At 36.9% G+C, this 24,081-nt stretch overlaps 1 protein-coding gene across 1 annotated transcript in view; it reads right to left on the bottom strand.

Moving 5' to 3' along the window:
* Window positions 1-1,014: 1,014 nt before the first annotated feature.
* The window catches only part of LOC150088299 (uncharacterized), a 344,867-nt gene continuing 321,800 nt past the window's right edge, over window positions 1,015-24,081 (bottom strand). The window contains exons 4-5 of the mRNA XM_090369452.1: window positions 19,765-23,060; window positions 1,015-1,763 (exon numbers count right to left, since the gene is read on the bottom strand). Of these exons, the coding sequence (XP_090225578.1) occupies window positions 1,057-1,763; window positions 19,765-23,044 (3,987 nt within the window). The 5' untranslated portion in view covers window positions 23,045-23,060 and the 3' untranslated portion in view covers window positions 1,015-1,056. The remainder of the gene's footprint in view (window positions 1,764-19,764; window positions 23,061-24,081) is intronic.

The raw sequence follows: 24,081 nt of genomic DNA, 5'->3' as shown, positions 1-24,081 counted from the left end.
CGAGCAATGGCTGCTTTCAGACAGCAGCACAGATGGTAAAACTGAGGTCAATTTTGGAGGTAGGATGCTAATTTGGTGGGCTTCCACTTGTGGATCGCACCTCTGTTCAGCTGCTTGACACGAATTCATAACCGGGACTTCGCTGCTTGCTACATTAGGGAATTGAGGTTCCTCTGAAAGGTGATTGTCTCCCTGAGTATTTGGGCAACATTCCAATTCGGCGGGATTGTGTGAGGTCAAAATATCTTTCTCTGCGGATTGGGCGGTGATTTGAGTATTGATTCTGTTAGCTGGTTCATTTTACGCAGCAATAGAGGCAAGCAAACCTTTGGCCATAATTATGACAGTGTTAACATATAAACGCCCCCCCTCCCTAAATTGAGTATATTAGATGTTTAAATAAGAAATTATTGCGAATATAATCTGGTTAAAATGGAACAGAACAGTAAATTGAGAAATTTTATAATAAATTTTCCATAACCCTGCATAATACTCAAATAAAGTAATGTTGTAATTTTTTAAATACATCAATAGAATTCTGTCTTCAAACCTCAGGAGTTGGTTATTGAATATAACTTTAATCATAAAATTTGTGCTCACCTTTTGTCTTCTCTCGAAGTTTCAGCAGTCTGTTCGATGCATGAATCTTTAACTAGTACCACTTTCCTACTACAAACTGAGTTAACTCGTGGCTGTACGAGGTAGTGAAACACACTATTCCATAATATAGTCTCATCATGTGTCCTAATCAGGTACAACACACTTTGCTAACACATCCAGTGACCTTGCGTAACACAAAGTTGCTTCCGTAAATGAAACACAGCATCTTTCGCAGTCTCTTTATGGACACCAGGATTGTAAGAGGAATCTGACCACGATGAGATGTGCTTTGCCCGGCATCCATAGGATGCACCTCAGGAACAATGTGATGTATATCCGCTTAGGGTTTTCTTTTTTTTTTTGTTTTTTGTTTTTTTTTTGTTTTTTGTTTGAGGGCAGTATTTTGTGTCACCAAAAATAAACCTCATATTTACCAATGATCTTTCTTATTTAACATCACGAATATACACCTTCCGAAGACTGTATGGAAAAATGTCTGTAAGAAATATATTCCTGTGGAACATCATTCTTCACCGGTCTCCGCCGTCTACGGAACTTAAGAGCTGTGAGAAGTATCGATAATGTCAGTACTAAAGCCGCACTCACACTGCTCCCCAATATAATACCTAAAGTTGAAAGAGTCAATTTTGTCTTGTCAGTCTTTGCAAGAGTTCGTATTTGTAGGCACTTTCTGTTGTTCGTACTGACGTCATTCTGACGTCTGTCCGGTTCAGTAACGTAGGGTGTAGGTTTATTAAAGATCTTCAAGTATTTGCCTGTTGCCATGACACAAACCGTATACCAAGTCTCCGGCTCCAGATTCTGTACTTCAAACCGCCTCTGGGAGGCTTCTAGAGTTCCAGTAGAGACAGGAGCTCGTGCTGCAGTCATGTGATATGTGACAGTGAAGCCTCCAATTAAGGTACCGTTCTGTACTTCCCAACCAACGGTAAGATGGTCGTGGTCTAAACGCTGAACCTCGAGGTCAGATAGCAACGGTGCAGGGCAGATATCGACAGGATGCAGTGTGAGGATGGAATGATCTCGCAACTTCTCCGGTTTCAAACACAGTAAGGGGGATATGTCTTGGCTCAGCAGTCGAGTGTGTTCTTGCAACCATTCCCAAAGATTGAGCATTCGGCAGTCGCAATGGAAAACATTTCCTAAAAAATATAAAAAAAAAAAAGGTTAGTGGATAGGCAGAAATTATTATTGGTACTGATACCGGGGATAATTATTTATTAATCGCTTAACATATTAAGATGTTTATATGAGTACTTTCTAAGATGGTGGAAGTATAGTCAATTAATAAAACAAGAATGAAAAAGTGAACTGCATATCCTAAGGCACATTCACGAAGTGTAACAATTTAATTTTTTACCTATAGTAAACAAACTGAATAATTCAATGTCAAATTGATTATGGTCTGATGTTGGCTGTTACGCACTACCATACAAAAACCTTCCCTTCATTTTCCTCGAACCAATTTTTTTTTTTTTTTTTTTTTTTTACACTGCCTCAACAATGTAAAATGTTGGTTCGAGGAAACGAAGTTGGACAACTCGCCTGGCCGACCGAGAACCCAGACCTGAGTCCCATCGAAACTTATAGGGATAAACTAGAACGCAGGAACAAGATATGACCAAAAGCGCCCTCTTTCTGCAGCTGAACTTCACTGAAAAAACAAATGGACATAAAAATCCCTACTACAAGCAACTGGTTAAAAATGTTCCATAACGGATTGATCCTACTGTTGGGGGCAAACTCAGACCTTCACCTTATTAAGTTATTCATTAAAACTGGTGTTTTTTTTTTTTTTGTTTTTTTTTAAATCTCATGGTGTTCTTATAACGTTGACAAGGTTGTATATGCTTGTCAACAGATATGGTTACTGAATAACGGCAGCCATATAACAGCGAAGTTAATAGGAGTCCCTGTGCGTCTGTGACAAGGACTGGTGTTAAAGATGTAGGGTACACGATCGTATTCAGAGTGACACACACACCACTCCACCTAGGAACTTCAGGGCGATCCCACAAATTGAATTATTTATTTATTTACTCTATTTGAAGTATACAACTTCATCCCGGTACGGCAGTATATGCTAGTAAGGTAGATAAAGAAGTAAGTGAAGTAAGTACAAATTTGAATAGCAAGCATACAGTAGAGTGAAATGTATACAAGAATTAAGTAAAATATAGTACAATATATACAATAAACGTAGAAAATGCTAGGACTGTGGTACGCGAAGCTGCCCAGAGGTTTTCCATCCTTTGTTATAAATTAACGCACAGCGAGGATTGTTCACTGTATATCAATTTATGTGTGTTGCGTTTAAATTCATACAACGCGAATTATGAGTGAATAATCGTTTACTCGAATAGTCGTATTTACGATGACTGTCCAGTTAAAATACGTCTGACGCAAGTTTTCTTTAATGTCGGCGAATGTGACCCCATGCACTGTGAACTACTCTTGCACTGTGTTACGATTAGGTATGTAGTTTTTCTTATAACATTACATATGTATACGGTGCACTCAAAACAGATCGGCGTGCTTTGATCAGTTTTTTAAAGTTTGCTTTGAAAGTTGCTGCTCATATAAACCGCTGTCAGAGCAGATAAGAAAGTAGTGGACGAATCCCAAGTCTGAAAAAGTAAAATATGTCGATCCCAGATTTCTGTAGGAAAAGCTATGATAGCCGTATTCTTCGACCACCGCCGTCCTTCGCTGCTAGACTTCAAAGAACCCGATGCCAGTATTAACTCGGAACGGTATGCTAATGTTTTGAACCACCAGCTCCGCCATCAAATGCAAGCGAAAGGCACCGCTGACAGAAAGAATCATCCGACTTTCCTAAATACGGTTGATAACGCGTTAGTAACCGTATTTAGGCCTTATTCAAAAGATGCTGGAAGGAACACAACACTCCTGCATACAAAGCAGATTTGTCATTACGTGGTTATCACGTTTTTTGTCCGTGGTAAAAAGAGTTAAAAGTTTCATTTCATCAGAACAGCCATCGAAGAATGGTTTCCTCAACATTTTTTTGAGGAAAAGGTTATAAAGCAGCAGGACCTTTTATTTAATATTTAAAAGTCTTAAACTTGTGTTAATCGAATACTTCTTTTTTCCTGAAGAAATTCCAAGTTTATGACCATCGCTTCGCTTATACTAACCCATGTGATAATAAAATGGTTTCGCCACTTTTCACTCGTTTGGAGAGGTTTGGTTTGGAGTACTGTGGATGCCTGGAGCAATTTCTAAAAGTCTCTTCAATCGCATCTACAAGTCTCAGTCGGACTGGTAGGGTTTTCTTTATGAGTTATTCCTGGTTTTTTCGCTTGTACAATATTCATATCGCCCCTTGAACATATACTTGTACAGACATGATACACAACGGAGCAATATGGCTAAAATCACTAATGCTTCTAGAAACCAATAAAAATATATATATAATATTAATATTGTACAATTTGATAACCCTCTATGCTGTTAATGTATTATGTAGGGTTATCAGATTAAAATGCAACAAAATTTTAAATTATTATAATATTTATTAACAGCTGGACACTTATAAGATCGACTATAGAGCTTTTTGAAATATTTTTTAAACGCATATGAGTAATCGTCACCAATTCTTTTGTCAGGTTTCCTTTAATGCTCTCGAAACAGTCAAATCTCCATTCACAAGAAGTAGTCCAAGGCGAGATAATTAGGGGAATAAAGAAAAATGGTTTAGCTCCACAACTTCACGATATGTCAAAACTGCTTGAGAATCACTGCAGAATGCTGCCTAGCGTTGTTGTGCAATAGGAACCGACTCCCTTTTACTCAAAACTCGGTAAATTCTTTTAACAAAACGATACAAAACTTATGAATAGCTCCTTCTCGTTATGGACTGTGTAACCTCAAAACTTCAATAGCATTCACACGGAATAAATTCATTCCTTGTGAATGCTACTGAAGAAAGCGTTCAACGTCACTATTATGACGGAACCGGGCAAGGAGGGATCATCAGCAGCTTCGAATCTGAACATCTTTTGTTCTTCGGTCGCACAATGCAGAACTAACCAAAAAAGATCTCCCGTGTGCCAAATGTTCCATCAGAATTGCAGGAATTGTTCTTACGTCATTCGATGATGACTCTTCGAATTTATGGCTCTCGGAATGATGGAATGATGCGAGAACACAATGAAGGCTGCATCTGATATTGGATTAGAAATATTTTATTCCCTTTACAATAATAAAAATAGTAAATGTAATATACTACAGGTCCAGTAAAAATAAAATATAATATTACAAATCTCTCTTTCTCTGTAAAACCCAGTAATAATAATAATAAAATCTGCTTTTCTTCTTTTAGGAGAACCCTTCCCGGAAAATCTTCATATATTGCCATCTCTGTATTATTTTTATAGGTTAAACAGACAATCCGCTTTGAACAGACCAAATATTTAGTGTCTGCGTCCATCGTTAACAGAGTTCAAGGAGTTTTTAAGCAGTGCTGTTCCTATACTGAAAAACGGATAAACTATGCGATTCATAGCATTATTTTATAATTATCATTGGCGTGTAAAGTGAAGAGATAGTACTGCAGTCTGCAGATTTAGTAAGATTTCTTTTGGTATTGCAATTAAATATTTTTCGCCATTGCGCATTTCCGTATAATGCTATTTTGAATACAATAAACCGTCGATTTAACGGACTAATAGGGAAGAAGGGGTGTCCGTTAAATCGAATGTAATCTGAGGGGGGAAGAATTTTTTATTGTTCTTAATGTAAAAAAAAAAGTTTTAATACAATATACAGTACTGTACAATATAAAATTATGTTGCAATTTTGCCTTTGATTTACGGATATCAGAAACAGTTTTTTTACGCCGTAAATTTCACAAACACGTGCTATTGTGACGCCTTGTTCTAATTTCTCAATTAGCTCTAATTTCTGTGCCACATTTAAGTTCACACGCTTTCTTTTAACTCCTCTATCACTTGATGCCATTTTAAATTGTAAGGATTGCAAAATTATTTAATAAATTAAGTCACAATTCAGAAATCAGAGAAACACTCTGCATACAAGCTGATCGCACGATAGCTTGAGGCAGACTGAGACCGAAACAAAGCGAGTCGATAGACCTGCAGTTTAGTGTCCCGAGTCACGTTCAGCTCACAAATCACCGCCTGCTGTTATCTGTAATCTGGTTAAACAGCTATTTGAACACGTTTTCAGAAAGAATAAAAAACTACTTCCTGAATTTTATTATAAAAATAAAAGAAGGTAATTATCAAAACAATAATGGAAATAGGTAATTATCAATTTTTAATTAATAATAACGCTGAAGTTTTGTATAACCTAAAAAAAAATAATATGGTCGAGTTTTTGTATTATTATTTGTCCGGACCGTTATATCAGTGTCCGTTAAATCGAGGGTTTGTTGTATATGTAACAATGTGCATTAGAATATTTCATCGAAATTTAGTGGCTTCAGTTGTTGATGCAACCGTGCCATGCGCCTTTTCGTTTCTTCGAAGTTCCACTGAAAAATTTATTAATTTATTGGAAGACTTGTTTTCTGTTTAGTATGGTACATGATAAAACTTGAAATTCTTTCCTGTAAAATGTACAAAAGATTTCGATGCGTATCTTCCACTATTTTTGTAACAGTTTCTTATTTTCAAAAATATATTTTTATTAATCCTTATTTTTTGAAAGGTTTTTTCTCTTTTACATAATAATATAGCAGTTTGATATAGGATACCGTCTTGATTTTTTGTGAGCATTATAAACTATACGCATTAGAAACTATACAGTATTACGTAAATATAAACTCAGCGGTTACTGAATTGTGACCACCTAACTAATTAATACCAGGTTGGGCCACCATTCGCACCGATAACAGCCGCTATTTGTTCATACATTGATAATCACTAGATGTCTGAACGGCCCTTCAACCATGCTGTCTGCAGGCTTGTCGGTGTCAAGTGGATTTGAGGCCAATCAAGATGGGTGTTATCTTCGCTGTGTTCCTCGAATCGTACTCATTGTAGGCCCGATGACATGGCGCATTATAGTCTTGGAATATCCCGTTTCTGTCCAGGAAAAAAATGCAATAAGGCAGGGTGCATATGGTCTCCTAAGAGCTGCTGATGGACGTCAACAGTGAAACGCTGATCCATACGCACCAGGGATCCTAGTTCTTGCAGCAAAACATGCTCCAGATAAAGCAACCACAGCCAACTGCTTGGATATTCGGCACCATGCACGATGCGTCCAGAGACTCGTGTTGCTTGCGCCATACACGAAGACGTCCGTCGTCGTGTTGAACCAGGTATTTGAATTTATCCAACTAGCTTGTTGACCCCACAGCATTCGCCGTCGACGATGATCAGCGGTGAAGGGAGGGTGTCTCTTTTGTGGAACCGCCATAAGTCTAAGTGTGCGACGCATCATCTTTGGACATTTCTGTAACATTTCCCCATATTATATTGTAATGTCAACTGTCGCACAGTGATCTGCCGTTGAGCCCGTACAACGCGCTGCTCACCACGAACAGCCACTTTGCGTAATCCTTTACAGTTCTGTCAGCTGAAGGTGGTTTGACTCGTTCGACACCATTATTTGTACACCTTAACCACAGTGGGCCGTGAGCAACTGACAAGGCGTGCCGTTTCCGATATGTAAACACTCAACTCACGATCTTCCATAATCATTCCCCTTTTGAAACTTCATGATATATGTTACTACATCCCATAGATGCTACTTTATCACTCTGTCTTGCACGACCAGATGTAGATTACCACTGCTCTAACGTACGAAGCTGTTCGGCTTTTGATACTCGAACTATGCGGCGTAGTCTATTATGGATGGGATGATCCCAATTCAGTGATCACTGATTGTATAAAATTTAAGAAAATGCCTAAAGAGAAGGATTAAAGTAGCACGCATTTTCTAGCAAAAACTTACGTAAAACATTCTTTGAAGTTGATAACAACCTTGACCACTGTCAAGGGCTGGAGAGATAATGAAGTAAGAAGAATTAGAAAAATGGCTTAACGGCTAAGTAACAGCTGTTCAAATCATTACTGCTGCTAATCCTCGAGATTTTATACATGAGGTTAGTAGTTGAGCACGTTGTACGGAGGCAATCATTGTTTGGATTTATTACTCTCATCTCATTTAGAGAAGTCCATTTTGAATCGAGGGTGGGATTTGGGGCACTGCTGCATTAATTGATTTTGGGCGTAAGTGTAAAGTAAAGTTTTTTAATGTGCTTTACCATTGGCCCAATACACCTTCCTTGTATCTCCTTGCGAACATGCATATTTGGCTGTTGAGAAATGAAATATCTTCAACAAGCGAATCATTCATATCATGTTTATGCTAGTAGCAAAGGCTTATACCGTTCATCAGGTGGTGAGATTTGGTGTGAGATAAAGACCAAAGGGACTAAGGTTGTGAGGAGTCTGCACATTGTTGATTTGTTATTTACTGTACAAAAAAAAAAAAAAAAAAAATTAACCTTCTCCCGAAACGACTAACTCAAGTCACTTTGCGAAAAGTGTTCAAAAAAAAAAAAAAAAAAAATTCTCATCGTCATTCATAGGATTCGAAATTGGGCCTTTTTCTCCCGCTGTGGGAGAACGGTGATTATAACTGATTATAACCACTGAGTTATCCGCGAGGATTTTGGTGTTCATCTTGGAAGAAACAAATAAAGTCGGTAAGGTAAGGTACATTAATAATAGTGTTGAAGACATTACTATTAATTACCATATCATCTGAAGAACTCATATGTGTAGATTATTATTTTTAATTGCTTTGATAACAGCAGTTTCCGTTATTAAGAATACTTGCCTTCAAAATCTAACTTTTAAAAGTAGTGAATGTTTCTTTTTATGTGAATGTTTCAACTTGCCTTGTCACTGATAAATGAACCCTAATATCAAATTATTATTTATGTACACATAGCAGCCATCCAGAGACGGCTGTGTACCAGAAGCATGTGTCATTTACAATCTGAGGTGTCTGATGCCACAGATACATTTTGTTACACATGGAGTGCATGTAGGCTCGACTGGAGTGAATATAAATCGGATGAAATTATATAACTATTTGTAGATGCATCTGGCTAACAAGGAATATTTTATATATACTGTACTTATTACAGTTATTAGAATAAACTGAAGTTGAAAATTAAACGAGATCTAAATTTGAGTTTATTTAAGTATATATTATATAAAGTAGAATGTGCTACGCGCTATACTGTCCTCTTTCGGTTTCGGACAGGATGTAGAAAATCATCTCTTTAATAGATGGGCGTTAATTGTTTTTGGATCATTAACTTTTAAATTGATAAAAATTTGGTTGTCGAATTATACTGTTTTAGACGAGGATCGGAAAATAATTATTCCTAATTGGTTCAGATAGTATGGCTTTTTTTGATTTCTTCAGATAGAATCATCATAATATCTTTTCTGGTCAATTTTTTGGTTATTGAAAGCGTCCAGAAATTTGTTTGGAGATAACTTTTCCAGGCTATCATTTCCATTTCTCATGGGATTGAATTGTTTCCGGGTTTTAATGTTTTAAAATGGTGAAAGGGTGATCAGTAACATTGAATAATGTTACTGATCATCCTTTACTGATCTATATAACGTTATGATCAGTGTTACTACTGTATTCAGCTATATCAGAGGCCAATATTCCGGTCCAGAAACAATTTTTAGCTTCTAGTTGGTAATTTGATGTTGTGGCCAGCCAAGGGGGCAGAAAAATTTACTTTAATAATAATGAACTTTTTGTTATAAAAGGGCGTATTTTTAAATTTATACACAGGCGTTATATAAACGTAGGAACGGTCCTGTGATTATTAGAGGTTACACAAGCTGCTGGCCAGGTGGGCAGGAGCAGCAGTGCGTAGCACATGCTACTTGATTAGACCGGGGTTCGAGCCCGTGAGCCACCAAATACAGAGGAGGCGGAAAGGTCAGGGAATGACCACCGCATATCCCCGGAGCAATATGGCTTTAGTTGCTAATGCTCCTAAAAACCAAATAATAATAACAACAACAGCACAAGCTGCTTCGAAATTTTAGCAGCTTAACACTCTCTTTTTTTCTTTGAGTATTTTTATAGCGCACGATTACTCCCCTCCATTTTTTGTCGTTTCTACCATTACCAAACTGTTTGTACTTTATGATGCTAGTGATTTTATCAAGTACAATTATTCCTCGACTAGATTTCCATTAGGCAAATGAAATCAGTCTCCCTCCATTTTCGTTGTTTGCGGTGTAGGTACATGTACTCGTCAAGTTTTGAACGGAACAGAAAACAGAACGTTTCGCTTCGTACAGCGGTGCCTTCTCCGATTGCTATTTAGCGGTGCCGTTTTGATTCCTTTGATTTTATTGCGGCCCCTCTGTCTTTAAAGTGTTGGACTAGTTTTCCAACTGGCTAAGCGTGACGTTTGAGCATGTTCGTTCCCTTCCTGGGTGAGCACGAAATAATAAAGGAATGATATGACGGATGCTTTCTTCCAACGGTTATTTCATTGTTCTTCGCACCGGCTATATTTGCTGTTTGTTTGACCTAGAAACAAAGGTCTTTTTCTTGTTGTAACTGTAAGAATGTTATTTGCTGGCAAATTTGTTGGTATCCTTTTCTGTTCCTGTTCGTTGGTAATGTTAATAACTGGATGAAAAGCCCATTGTTGATAATGAATTTCCGGGACAACACAAAATGTTTATGCCAACTTTTTAGTTTCTGTGAGTGCTGATTTTCCATCGTTTCGAACTTTGCATTTGCTGTTTGTGAGAAAAAATAATGCGTGATTGATAATTAGCAATAAGGAACTCGAAACAGTGTGTTGTCCTTTGATTCTTAACATTCGGCTGACAGAATGCATAACCCAGACAGTTAAACAACTTTGAGCTTTCGGAGTAGATTTGCCATGTTTGTATGGAATGGTATCCCCAGAAGGTTAACCTTCGTTTTTAAAAGAAACCACTTAATATCTGATAATGATCTTTATTGCTAATAAGGCCTTAAAGAGACTGTCATAACACAGTTTCATCTTTTAAATAAATGGCATATTGACCTTTTTGGCGATGTCATTTATTTTAAAAACTGCAATATCAGGGCAGATCGTTGTGAGGACAAAATTAATAATGCTGTAACCGACAGCAACATTGCATTAAGTGGGCAGTTTAAATTCATGCTGTCCACAAAAATCACATGACAGAACAGAATGGTCCTTCCATCTTCTTATAAATTCAATAAAGTGAAATAGCACTAGCTATATAGGAATTTTGAATATCGTTAATTTAATTTCATGTAAAATATCCGAAAATAAAATATATACTTTGTGAAAAGTTTCTAATCGAACAGTGAGTGGCGCACTAATTACGCAGCGAGAGATAGTTTAGGCTTAACCGAAAACCCCCAAACCAGCACAGAAGATTAAGTTTATCGAAGAGTCCATTCCCAAAACCATGCAAAGAAAACTCGTGATTGGCGTTTACTGAGGGTATATGCGTTTATTTAAATTGAAAGGCAGAAATAAACTTTGTTAATTAAAATACCGCATGGTTAGGTATACGTGCCCTGAGTCAAAATCAAATGTAACCGGCCTAAACGAGAAAATTATTTAAAACATTTATATACAAATACAGACAAAATAGTTCCAATTATAAATAGAATCCATATAATGTCACGTTGTCATTGATAGAACCATCCACTACGCCTAAAACATAATTTCCAAAGCTTTCTTTCTGCCAGTTTGCTCCAGCAGCCTGTGAATGTAGCTAGAAAATATGTTATTACGCTAAACGTTTTTCAAGCATTTTCTAAGACAATTTAGTAAATATTTTGTTGAGTGATAACTATAGAATTTTTTACCATTCATTTTTCAGACCGCCCCTTCTCTTTATGCACACAGCAGATTGAATGAGATAACGGAAAGTGAAATTCAATCCATTTGCTTGCTCTGGAAAATCAGAACACGCAGTATGATATTTGTATGTAAACTGTCTTTGTTTGTGTGTTGTTCACTCTCCTATTTTAAAGTTGTGTGCGCTAAAAAAAAAAAACCGAATGATTCACGGAGGAACCTACACCCTTGGTCTGAGAGCAGTTAACTATCCTATGGTCCCGATTGAAGAAATTACTTCAGTTACTGACAGAATTTGTATCCGAACCTTACCAAGCGAGTGACAAGCAGTAAAACCGCCACAGTATTACGAAGAAGGTTTTTTGTGATCACGAAAGAGCATGCTGCAGTTTCTCCAGATTTTTCTGTTAATTTAGTTTCAATTTCTCCAGTTAATTTCTCTACTTTTTGTGCAAAGGAGAAAAAAAGCTATTTCAAATCACAGAGTTATGCAAATAAATTCATTCCCATACTCTGATTCCGATTACAGAAGACCAGACACGATTATTTTCCAGCAGACTACTCAATGCTATAATGTCTTCCAGAAGAACTACCACAAATGTTTCCATCTTGAATATCACTCTTTTGTGTTTAATTATTGAGCAAACAGCGATCATCAGCATGTCTGATACCTGAGAATTCCGAGTGAAGGCTTGCGGAGAAACCTTCCAAGGAGGGATGTAGGGTACTGTGTGCTAAATATAACTACACGTAGCAGAATAATCGGAGTGGGAGTTCTGTTGTACATGCATTTGAGCTTATGTTGGTTCATAAACTCAAATGCATTCTCAATCTTGTAAACTCTTCTGACTATATGTTCTCTCCCAGAGTGTAAACAGAAAACTTATTGACATTACACTACATTTGATAGATACCAGCCGTAATACCTGCTACGGAGTAGCATGCAGTACTCTCAATCCCCATCCTCTGTTGTTCTTCCGTGCGATTGCTTAGCGGAACCTGTACTACAGCATATGAAAGTTGCCACATGTGCGGAAGTTTCTGGTCATCTCCAAGAGTTCAAATGGATCGTATTCGCTATCTACTTCCCTAACCTATTCCAGCTTCTTTCCTACTATTTACCCTACTCTTAATTCTTTATTTATTGCTTTTTGCGGGGTAGTCTCTTCACTTCCTATTTATTTTATTTTCTTAACAGTTTTCGGAGGGCTTTCTTTCCGAAATCACTAAGTTGGAGGAAGCAACCCAGTGCTGATTTTTCTTTACACATACACATTTTTATACACATAGGCGGGTTGTAAGAGAATCCATATAACTCGTGCAACAGATTGTTTACAATCCTTAGCAGATGCATTCACGCATTCTCTGTCTACGTACCACCTAGACAGAAAATTCATATGTACGTGTGATAAGAATAATAAGCTTCATATGACAAATCGGTTTCTGTGCTGCACAATGCCCCACGAGGGCTTTGTTAAATTTCTACAGATATGTACTATTGAGAGAGGGTCATGAATCTCAATGTCTGTTGCTGATGGCCACATTGTATTTTATGTGCTTCGCGTCCATGTACTGTAAGAACCCTACCTGGCATTCGTGTTGACTTGGCTGCACACCAGTGACTTATAATTTCGGTTTTCGTTATAATCAAATATTCCGTTAAGATATAAGCGATTGCCTATGTTAATTTTAGAGTAATTTGACTGTAATAATGTTGTAATTGTAATAACGGTACTTTGACATTTTTCTCAATTAAGTGCTGCATTCCCAGCTTGAGAGCTCATGTACCATGAACCATCTTTAAGCCTGGGCCGTACTCTTGTGTAGTCTGAAACTTTAATTGTTATCCTTTGCCACTAAAAATTAAATCTTACAAATCCTCACTTTGCATGAATTTGCCATATTCGATGTAAGTTGTCCCATTGGTAGAAACTGCCGACTGTCTTATAGATATAATAAAATCTGGCAGCCAAAATAAGTGGTTATCAAATATTTGTCGTCTTGAGTCCTGTTCTGGCATTCATATCTTCCATCCTAAACAAAGATCAAGGAACTGTAGCGTAACTTTATTCTGTAAAAATCAATACGAATCCACTCCACCCCCCATTCTGCAACAAAGTAGATAAAATTCTAAATTTGAGAATCACTCACAGAATTAGCAAGATAACGTTGCCTTAATTAATTCTTATTAAGATGGTTATAAACAGCAGAATTTCCTAATTCTGCTGTTTATAACCAATCATAAGTAACAATGAAACCGAGCGGTCATTTCCTTTAAATCCCTTTCTACCCAAATTTAAAATTTTAAAAAAATTCGAATTATTACTTTTGAGTTTTTTTTTTTCTTTTAGTCTGAGGGTCGTTTGTTAACGTGGAACTGTACGCATGAGACTTGAGGCATTGCATGAATTCGCAGATCCTTTCTCTTTAAAAGTTTGATGGAGCATCGCATTACAGCACAATAGAGAAAGAAAAATCACAAGGAAATCCAAATTAAAAGATGAAGTACACCAACTGTGCCGTAGGATGTAAGTAGTTGGATGCGAAATAAGACCGACAGGCAAATTGAAATAAAATCGATGTTTTACGGCTTCCATTTAGATTTGTCCATTGCTTTCACATTATCAAGATTGTTGGTCACATTTATCGATCATTCACTGTTAGTAAAAAGAAAAAAAAAAACGTATATGGTTGCATATTGGAAACTCAGTTTCCCTTATGCAACTATATTATTAAAGGAATTAATGCATAGCTTAGCTAAATACCCCCCCCCAAGTTTATGATATTTTTCTAGGAGCCATTTTTAAAATTTTTGAATTATTTATTTGCGCAAAAGGCTGTCACACTGCCTCGCTAATTACTGGAATGGGATTGTTTTCTGGACACCTAGCTATAAATATAATGGCCAATATATGACCGTAGCTGCCGACCGGGCTAGCCAGGTGGGTAAAGTGCCTGTCAACCCAAAGGTCGCGGGTTCGAATCCCGCCTCGAGCTTGGATTAAAGTACTGCAAAAAAAAATCCCTTGGAAGGTGCATTATGGCCACAGAAGCTGATGCGCCAACAACTACCAAAAAAAAAAAAAAAAAAAAAAAATATGACCGTAGCCGACTGATCATTAAAAAAGTACTGAGTTACTTACGCCTGGTGTTAAAATGCACGTAATGCCACAAAATAAGATTATATTTTTGTCTCTGTCTTGTAAATTCTTCTATACCTGAAGGAGATGGACAGAATAATAGAAACACCGAAATAAAAATGAAAAATTTTCGAAATGGCTCCTAGGGAAATGTCACTAATATGATGTTGGGCTAATACACGAATATGATGTTGGGCCACCCGTTATTTTTAAAACAGCTTGTAGTGTACGTGGAATAGATTCAAATAAATCTTGTGAACTGTATTAAGAGGAATACTGGATCATTCTTCGTGGAGGAACCTTCACACTCCTTGAGTGATGAAGATGGATGAAATCTGCGCCTCACTCTCCTCTCCAAATATGCCTACAGTTGCTCAATAACGTTTGGTGATTAGAAATAGGAGATGCTTAGCCTCGGTTTCATGCTTCTCAAACCAAGATTGGACAAGTATGGTTGTATGTACTAGAGCCTCATTACCTTGAAACATGGTATCGTTTGTTGGAAACAATGTTTTCACAATGGGATTGAACCTGCTCAGTCAGAATATCAAGGTAATCAGTGGCAGTAATTGGCCCGTTCAGAGTGATAGCAGGACCTAAAAAATACCAAGATTTTGGTACTTTTTAGGTCCCAACCATTTTTCACAGAAGACAATCAGGACGATGCGCTTCCTTTGGCATTCGTCAAATATAAACTTTACTTATGTTGGAAAAAAGTGTGAATAATGATTCGTCTGAAAATATTACGATTTTAATCATAGATTGTCCAGTTTCTGTGATTCTTACACCACTGCATCTTCTTTCTAGAACTGCTGTCAAGTAGCTTGGCAACAGACGCACTTGCCCGTAATTTCAACCTTGTAAAGTTCTCGCCGAAATGTTTTGCTAGAAACTGAATTTTTGAGATTCACATATTAAGTTCTGCAGTTATTTTTTGAGGTAATAGTTTTATGTTTTCGGGCTACAATCCTTTTTCGTGTCCGGAGGTTACTTTCAGTCAGCTCTGATTTTCTGCCACAATTCGCTCTATCACATTTTGTTTTCAATACTTGGTGAATACTGCCATCACTTTCGATACAGTTGCTCTAAATACATGAAGCAATCAGCAGTTTTATTCACCGATGTCCCTGCTATACGTACACCAAAACTTTTTCTTCTTTGGAATTCAGATCTGTTTCTCATTTTCTTTATTATCACCTCTAAATTAACATTAGCCTTTGTCATCTTTATTTTACAGTACCGCAAGAAACAAAGAAATCATCACTGCATGTTTATAAAGACGTCATATATTCGTATAGCCGTTACATATTTGTCATATTTGTGTAGCCATTACAAAAACTATCATTTTCACGTCAGATATTTCTTTTTTTGTCCACTCGTTGTATGTGGCTATTCTGGAGTATAAAGGCTGAACTGGTCGACTGTTACAAGGAAGGGAACGTTTTCTGAAGCTGTCAAAAGCAGCGAAAAAAATAAATATTCATCATTCGCACCTTCGCCATCACCAAAAAGCGACGGTCGAATTCCGCTTTGAACTTTACCAAACTCTCTTCCTTGACCACTGTAACATGCAATAAGTTACTAATTAATTATTTATCCCATATTTATCATAAGTATGGGAATTTCAGATATAATGGGATACTCGAATAATACGAAGCACATCGTCGTTTTCTTAGTGGAGATGTTACAGATCTTAGAATTAAATGACAAATTTAGTTCTACGCTAACGACATATTTGCATGTATAAACACGACGACTTCAAAATTCGGAATCTAATTTAATCATACAGAATACGTACTTCATCCCATCGGTATCTGATATAAGTACTGACGACTCAGACGGGAACCTTTCATTTTTAACGTATGTAAAGTATTCGATCAAGTGCCATTTAGGAGATGGGTAGAAGAATTTAACATAAACGCGATACATTTATGTAATAATCTTGAGCAACAGAACGTAATAGCGTTGAGGTTTGGGTAAAACGGATCACTACTAAAAGTAACCACAAAAAAAGGGGCGTAGCCAGTTATGTGAAGGTCTACGAATGTTTTGGATGCGGGAAGTAAATAATGATGTCAATCTGATAGAGAATAATGTGACCTTTTGTTTTGGATGCGGGAAGTAAATAATGATGTCAATCTGATAGAGAATAACGTGACCTTTTGTTTTGTACTATGAAGGAAATTAAAGGAGGCAAGAGATGTAATAAATGCTTAAAATAGGAGAATCATAAAAGCGTTGGTGTGGAAATATTGAAGATGCTATCCAATGCTGCATCTATTATTAATAAACTTCTTTTACTATTACAACTTAAGGAAGTTTGATTGATCAATCGCATCTTTTCCTTTCATTGAAAGTATCGCCTTTATCCCATTTTACCCACATATTTCAGAAAAATTAAATTTCTTATACACTATTAAATTCTGAAAGTCCATGCGTTTTTAAAAATGTGCTAGAAGAAGAGTTCACGATGCAATTTTGATTAAGATTGACATTTTCTAGTCTCTCGCCATACAGATAAAAAATAGTTGAGGTTTAAGTATCCCATTTTACCCACTATTCTCCCTGTATGGTGAATTAGCTCATTACTAAAGTAAGGCCGCAATCGTCATCATACCGCTGAAGCTGCACAGTTTGTTGTATCGTCATGAACTAACAATAAGTGTGACATCGAGCATCCCTATTTGTGGAAGAGAACAAATTCGAAAATTCAGCATTTGAACGCTGATGCGCACAGGTTAATATTAGTATTCTAATGGAGAAATGATGTAGGGAAGCAGACTTTTCCCATCTGTCAAACAATTTCTAAGAAAATTGGCTATCCTATTCCGCTTTGTACTATACCAAACAATCCATTTCAAACAGATTTTATCTCTCCTCTTTCTCCCCCGCCGCCTCCTTCAGTGCACCTCACTCTCAGTGATATTTAACTACAGTAGCTGCCATTCTACCTATTTTTTAAATATTCCTTGCTTGTTCTGTAATTGCTATCTTCATATTAAAGCTGTCTTCAGAATTTCTAGTAATAAATTGGTCTCGAGGCCCAATTCATTATTTATAAATTCCAACCTCGTTTCTTTAGGAAGAAAAGTACGTGCCCAAGATGTGTCTACTAAAACGTTTTTGTGTTTCTGTTTCGGCGAAAGCACCACTGAAAAGTGACGCTGTAGTACGTGTTAGAACAACATTACATTTCTTCAAAGCAATAAGATTAGAAGACGCCGAGGTGCGGTGTAAAGTTGCTGGGAAATGAAATAACATCCGAAAACCTCAGTGGATAAGTAAAACACCAGCGAAGATTTATTTGGGTTCGACGGGATTGACGAAAGCAGTGGAATTGCACTTCACGCAGTTCTGCGGATGATACTAAGCTTCTTATGTTAGAGACAAGTAGAAATGTTTGAGTTAGGAAACCAGAAAGATGGGAAATAGATCTATTTTAAGAATAATCCTCGATGATGAATTAATGTGATCCGTGAATAAAGCTAATTAAATCACGAATTGGCATTCAGTGAAATTCGTTATGCATAAAGTATTACGCTAAGCATGTTAAACACTCACGCGATACTTATTAAGTGAAATAACTTAATTGTAATTTAATTCAAGTTCACATTATTCGACATGAGTAACATAAAGACCCAATTTCTTTCTCTCAACGCATTAATGACGCTAAAACTCAGCATCGAGTTCAAGGATTTGGGATTGTTTTATTTTACAGGCTTATACAAATCGAATTTTTCCACACGAAGTTTTGCTTGTGGAACAGGAATTCGAATTTGAGGTGCTCTACATTGGGTATACCATAAGCGTTCTCTACATATGTCTTACAGCACTGGAACCACTGTATGCATATAGCAATAGTATAATTCTTTTTCGCTTGCTTGTTATGACGAATGACCTTTAGCGATGTCTACTGAGCAGGCGGTTAGATTCAGTCTTGATTTTATATTTATTTTAATTTACTCCTTTTTATTTTTTTATATTTTAATTTACTCCTTTTTATTTTTTTAATTTTGATTATTATTTTAAATTTTTTTAATTTTTCACTTTTTATTTCATTTTCTTTCCCTTTATGCCTTTTTTTTTTAAATCCTAAATACAACAAACGTATGTACCTATATTCCTTATTATTTCACATAATACTAACATAAACAAAATCGGTTAGAGGGCGTCGAAACACACACAACGGATAGACAACGCAAAAAAAAAAAAAAAAAACGCACAAGTTCTTTCTTTATTTAGCGCCACAACGGTAAGGACGTCTTTAGGTTAATTTCATAATTTAAATTAGTTATACCACTATCTGGCGAACCAACGGTTCACTATTTCCAGCTCACAACCAAATCAAACCCCCATTATCTCTAGATTACAACTAAATTACCTCCCCATTTCATTTAATTTCTATAACTGTTAATAAAAATCTGTCCAAAGTGGGATGTGGATCATAGAAACAGATAGGTTTTGGCTAATCGCTTTCACTGGTACATTGATGAGCGTTGGTCCCTTTTGAGTGCCCATCAATTTATACTGGCAGTAATTAGCAGGCGACAAATTTAAATATTAAAATTTTAAATATTTATAGTGTTCAATATGTTAAGATTAGTTTTAATATTCCTATTACCATTTTTCACAAATACATTTAGTTGCGCATAAGTAATTGATACATTAGCAATTCTAGTACATGAACACAATTTGTAGTTTAGCTATGGCTTGTATTACAGTTATATCTCATATAATTTCAGCTGCATAACAGATTTCATTATATCAATAAATATGCAGCGATCACGCAATATTTAATTATTTAATGGCATTAGCGATAATTAAAGTAACAATGCAAAAATTTACAAAAATAAATAATAATAAAATAATTAAATAATGAATATATATATATATATATATATTCATTATTTAAAAAAAATTCTTTTATGTAAAATTTGCCGCAACTGGTTGAAAACAGTGCATGTCCCTCTCCTGTCACATGGATTTTGAATCGCCTCCACCTCTCATTCAAAATCTTGACTACACTGCTAGTACTTAGCTCGAATAATGTACACCAATCATAGTTATAAGTATTAAAAACGATAACGCTGAAACAATTCGTATAAAATGCCAAAAGAAAACAAAAATACACACCTGTTAGGTATAGTGACGTGAGGCGTATTTCGACGGAAACCAGAACAGCGCTACTCAAATGAACGATTTGGTTGTTGCTTAAATCCAGCATCACAAGATTAGCGAGATTCTCCAGTGCGTTTGGGGCCACCCACATAATTTTGTTGCTCTGAAGTGAAAGCGTTTTAAGATTATAGAGGTGACTGAATACGTTGCCGTCTATCTTTGAAAGCCGGTTGAAGGACAGGTCAAGGTATTCAAGTTTAATAAGTTCCTCTTCGACAGCAGGAAATTCTAGAAGATGATTGTTTGTAAGATTTAAAGTTTCGAGTAGGCGGAGACCAAAAAATCTTTCCTTGGGCAAAATTTCAATTTCATTGTAGCCCAAATCAAGAAGAACCAGCTGAGTTAGGGGTTTAAAAGCTCCGGGAGACACTTTAGCGATATGATGATGACGCATGGAGAGGAGGAGGAGGCGAGGGAAGCCGATAAAATCTTGGGAGGCTATTACAGTGACGTTTCCGTTGTTGAAGCGGAGGTTCTCGAGCAGTGGAAAGCCTCCGGCCGCTGTCATGTCTTCCCGTATTCTCACAGCAGGATTGTCATTTATTGACAGCGATTGTAGACTAGGCAAAGGAGATAAGAGGAGGGAATTGGAGATGTAAGAAAACATGTTACCGTCTATGTTTATTTTCTCAAGATTCTCGAAGGCATCAAATACTCCGGCCGGCAGAGCGATTAAAAGATTTCGAGATAGATATAAGTTCGTCAACTTCGTCAGATTAGCGAAAGCATTCTTCTCTATCACTGTAATACCATTATTCGAGAGATTTAGGTGTCTTAAATTTCGAATGCCGATAAAGGCAAGGTTTGGAATGACTTTGATCTGATTTCCCGAGAGAGACAGCAGTTCTAGTTTGGACATTTTCTCGAGCACAATCGAAGGGACATTCTGGATGTCGTTCCCGTCTAAATAAAGTTCTTTCAAGAATGTGAGGCTATAAAACTGGGATGCATCCAGCTCTTTAATGTTGTTTTCTCGAAGGTAGATCACCCTTAAGTCTACCATCGACTCAAAAAGTCCCCCCGTTACTTCAAGCAGACCGATTTTGTCAAGATTTAAAGATGTTAGTACGGATAATCCTGAAAGAAAATTATCTTCTGCTTCGGTAAGGTTATTCCCCGAGAGATTAAGTTGCTTTAACGATGTTAGCGATGAAACATGAACTTGCCGTAGCCGGTTTTGGCTAAGGTCTAGCGTCACAAGCGTTGTTAGGTGAACAAACGAGTTTTCTTCAATGCTTTCAATCATGACATTTGATAGCACCAATTCTTCAATAGGAATATCTCCTTCGAACATGTGTTTCCGTATAATGTAGATCTGATTGTGTGATAAATGCAGTACCCTTAAACTCTGAAGCTTCTCAAACGTTTGCGGCTCAATATCCATTATGTGATTGTGAGATAAATAAAGTTCCTCCAAATTATTTGCTCCTTTGAACATCTGTTCATTCAAGTGGTTGAGGTTGTTATGTTCAAGGTTTAAATAAACAAGTCTCTTCATGTTAGAAAATGTTTCATCTTCAATTATGGATATGGAATTGTGGTCCAAGTAGAGTTTTTGCACTTCTGTTAAATCTATAAATATTTCCTTCTTTAATCTTTTCATTTTGTTATTATCCAACCACAAAATCTCCATTTTGTTCAGCCCCTTGAGACTGTGACCGTGCATATCGGCGATCTCATTGTGGTTCAGCTGCATAGACCTGAGGCTGGAAGGATATCTGCTTAATATATCGCCTACTTCTATCAGCTTGTTTGCTTGGATGTTAAGGTGTTGTAGATTAGCTAAACTAGCCAACGCTTCTGCCTCTATTACTTCTATGCGATTGAATTGTAAATGCAATTCCTGAAGGTTTGGAAGAGAATAAAAGCTGCCCGTTTTTATCCTTTTTAATAGATTGTTCTGTAATCGAAGATCTCTTAGTTCGACAAGTTCTTGGAATGTGCCCGGCTGAATGTCTGTGATGAGGTTGTTATCCATTGATAGCAAACGGAGCTCACGGTTGTATTTAAAGAGGGCTGGGTGAATCTCTCGTAGCTGATTGAAAGATAACTGAAGCTGATAAAGGTGTTGCAGTGAGTGGAAGGCGCCACATTCAATCTGGCTAATGGCATTGTTGGGTACGAACAGAACGGAAATCTGCGAGGTGTTGTAGAAAGTTAAGTTCGTGACCTTCAGAATGTTGTTATTTGAAAGGAACACTTCGCGTAATAATGTGAGATTATGAAAGACACCGTGATCTATGGAATGGAGGTGATTGTAGCTTAGGTCAATGGTCCTTAGTTTATGAAGTGGGCTTAATATTTTACCGCTGAGTGTCATCACACTATTATGGCTCAGGTCAAGTGTTTCTAACTCTCGAAGATGAATGAATGTTCTGTCGTCTAGTGTAGAGAGTCTATTCATATACAGAGACAAAGCGCTCAAGCGCGGCATAGTAATAAAGCTACGATCATGCAGTTCCTTAATCTTATTGGAACTCAAATCCAACCTCTGAAGTTCTGTAAATCTCGTAAACCCGTCGTCGAGAATTTCATCGATACTGTTTTTAACAAGTCTTAATGTTTTAAGCTTTCTGAGCCTTCTCAAGGCGCTGAGTGGAAACCTCGTTAAGCGATTGTTTATTAAAATCAGCTCTTCTAAAGTGTTTTCTAAACCTCCGAAAGCATATTCCGATATAAGGGATATTCTGTTGCCTTGAAGGTTAAGAGTTGTGAGAGGAAGACCATAAAAAGCATAACTGTCGGCTTGAACAATTTCGTTTGAATCGAAGTCTAACGTTCTCAAAATTCTCATGTTGCTAAGAGCCTTTTGCGGTATTTCTTGTAGCTTGCTGTTGACTATAGATAGGCTCTCTAAGGAATCTTCTAAGCCAGATAGTGATTGTTCTTCTAGAGATTGCAGTTGAGTATAAGACATTAAGAGATGAGAGATTGATGAATTCCCAAATACATGGGAAGGTAGAACGGTGATGTTGGTGTCCAAATGATAGATGCCTAACGACTTGATGGGAGATGCTATTTGTGAGATGGTGGTGTGTATTTGTTCTATGCCTGTGCCTGGGCATTCCAGGAAAAGGCCGTCTTCGAACTGATAACAAGGACACCAGGGGCTGTCCTCCCACATAGGACAGCCCGCAGTTTCTTGATCGTCGTCGGTGATGGCAGGATATAGAAGCAGAGTCATAATGATTACTCCTCCCCACAGGTTGAAGGGTGGACTGCTCAAAAGTTTCATGTCTCATGTCCTGTATCTGTGAAATAAAAATAATGGGAATTCATTAGTTGAAGAAAGTATTATACAAAATATTAGTTTCAATATAAGAGTTACATTGATACAAGTTATATTAACATTTAGTTAATTATTAACTTGTGCATATTTACTACAGTATAATTAGTCAATACAGTTGGAGAATATTGAGGTTAGGGCAGTGTTAATGATAGAGGAATTTTCATTTATATGTTAGGTGAGTAGATTAATAATTCTGGTGAATTACATCAACATCCACACGGATGTTGTGGTAATTCACCAGATCCACAGTACCATTAGGGGCCCAGCGGCTAAATGATCAGAGGAACAACTGTACACGACACTACACATATACAAAATCCATACACCTTTAAACCTCTGGCATTGACAGTGTTCTGTTTCACACCCACAAAAGTGTACTGCGCGGAGATGGGGGGGAATCTCTGGTGCCGTTTGACACTAAACACACGCTACACTCTACAGTAGAATCTGTATGCATATGATATCAAGAGAGAATCTTAAGTAAGTAGTAATTCTGTTTTTAATGGAATTTTCTCAGATCACATAAGCATGTTATTAATATAAAGTTGAGATTTACAAAACACTGTACATATAAAATTAATTTAGAGAATTTTTACAAGACACTAATTTTATCGCAGTCAGAAATACGCTGCACCCATTTCTTGTCTCGGAATAAAATTATACTGATTTCATTTCACCGTCACCATCCATTAATTAAAAGACATTAAATTACACTTTCTGTCGAAACGAATGAAGGTAATGAGATATGGGAGGATGGCATTGAGGTTTACTAGGTAATCTGTTAACCTTTGGCTGATTAGGTGTTGATTCAAAAGATCACTAAAACCGAATAATATTATCGGGTTTAGTGGCTTCGTGCAGTCTACAAGAGGATCTTATTGCTGGATATTTGATTTTTTCTTTTATTTCACGTTTTTGTTTCTGTTTACTGCTCTTTCATTTGAATTCATCATGTAGAATTCTGTGTGACGTAGTTGCAAGAA

The sequence above is a fragment of the Mastigoproctus giganteus genome, chromosome 3 (assembly GCF_048544385.1).
Source record: "Mastigoproctus giganteus isolate SK-2022 chromosome 3, ASM4854438v1, whole genome shotgun sequence".
In the NCBI taxonomy this organism is placed as follows: Eukaryota; Metazoa; Arthropoda; class Arachnida; order Uropygi; family Thelyphonidae; genus Mastigoproctus; species Mastigoproctus giganteus.
The sequence above is the reverse complement of the archived record's forward strand: the minus strand, read 5'-3'. Positions and strand labels throughout refer to the sequence as shown.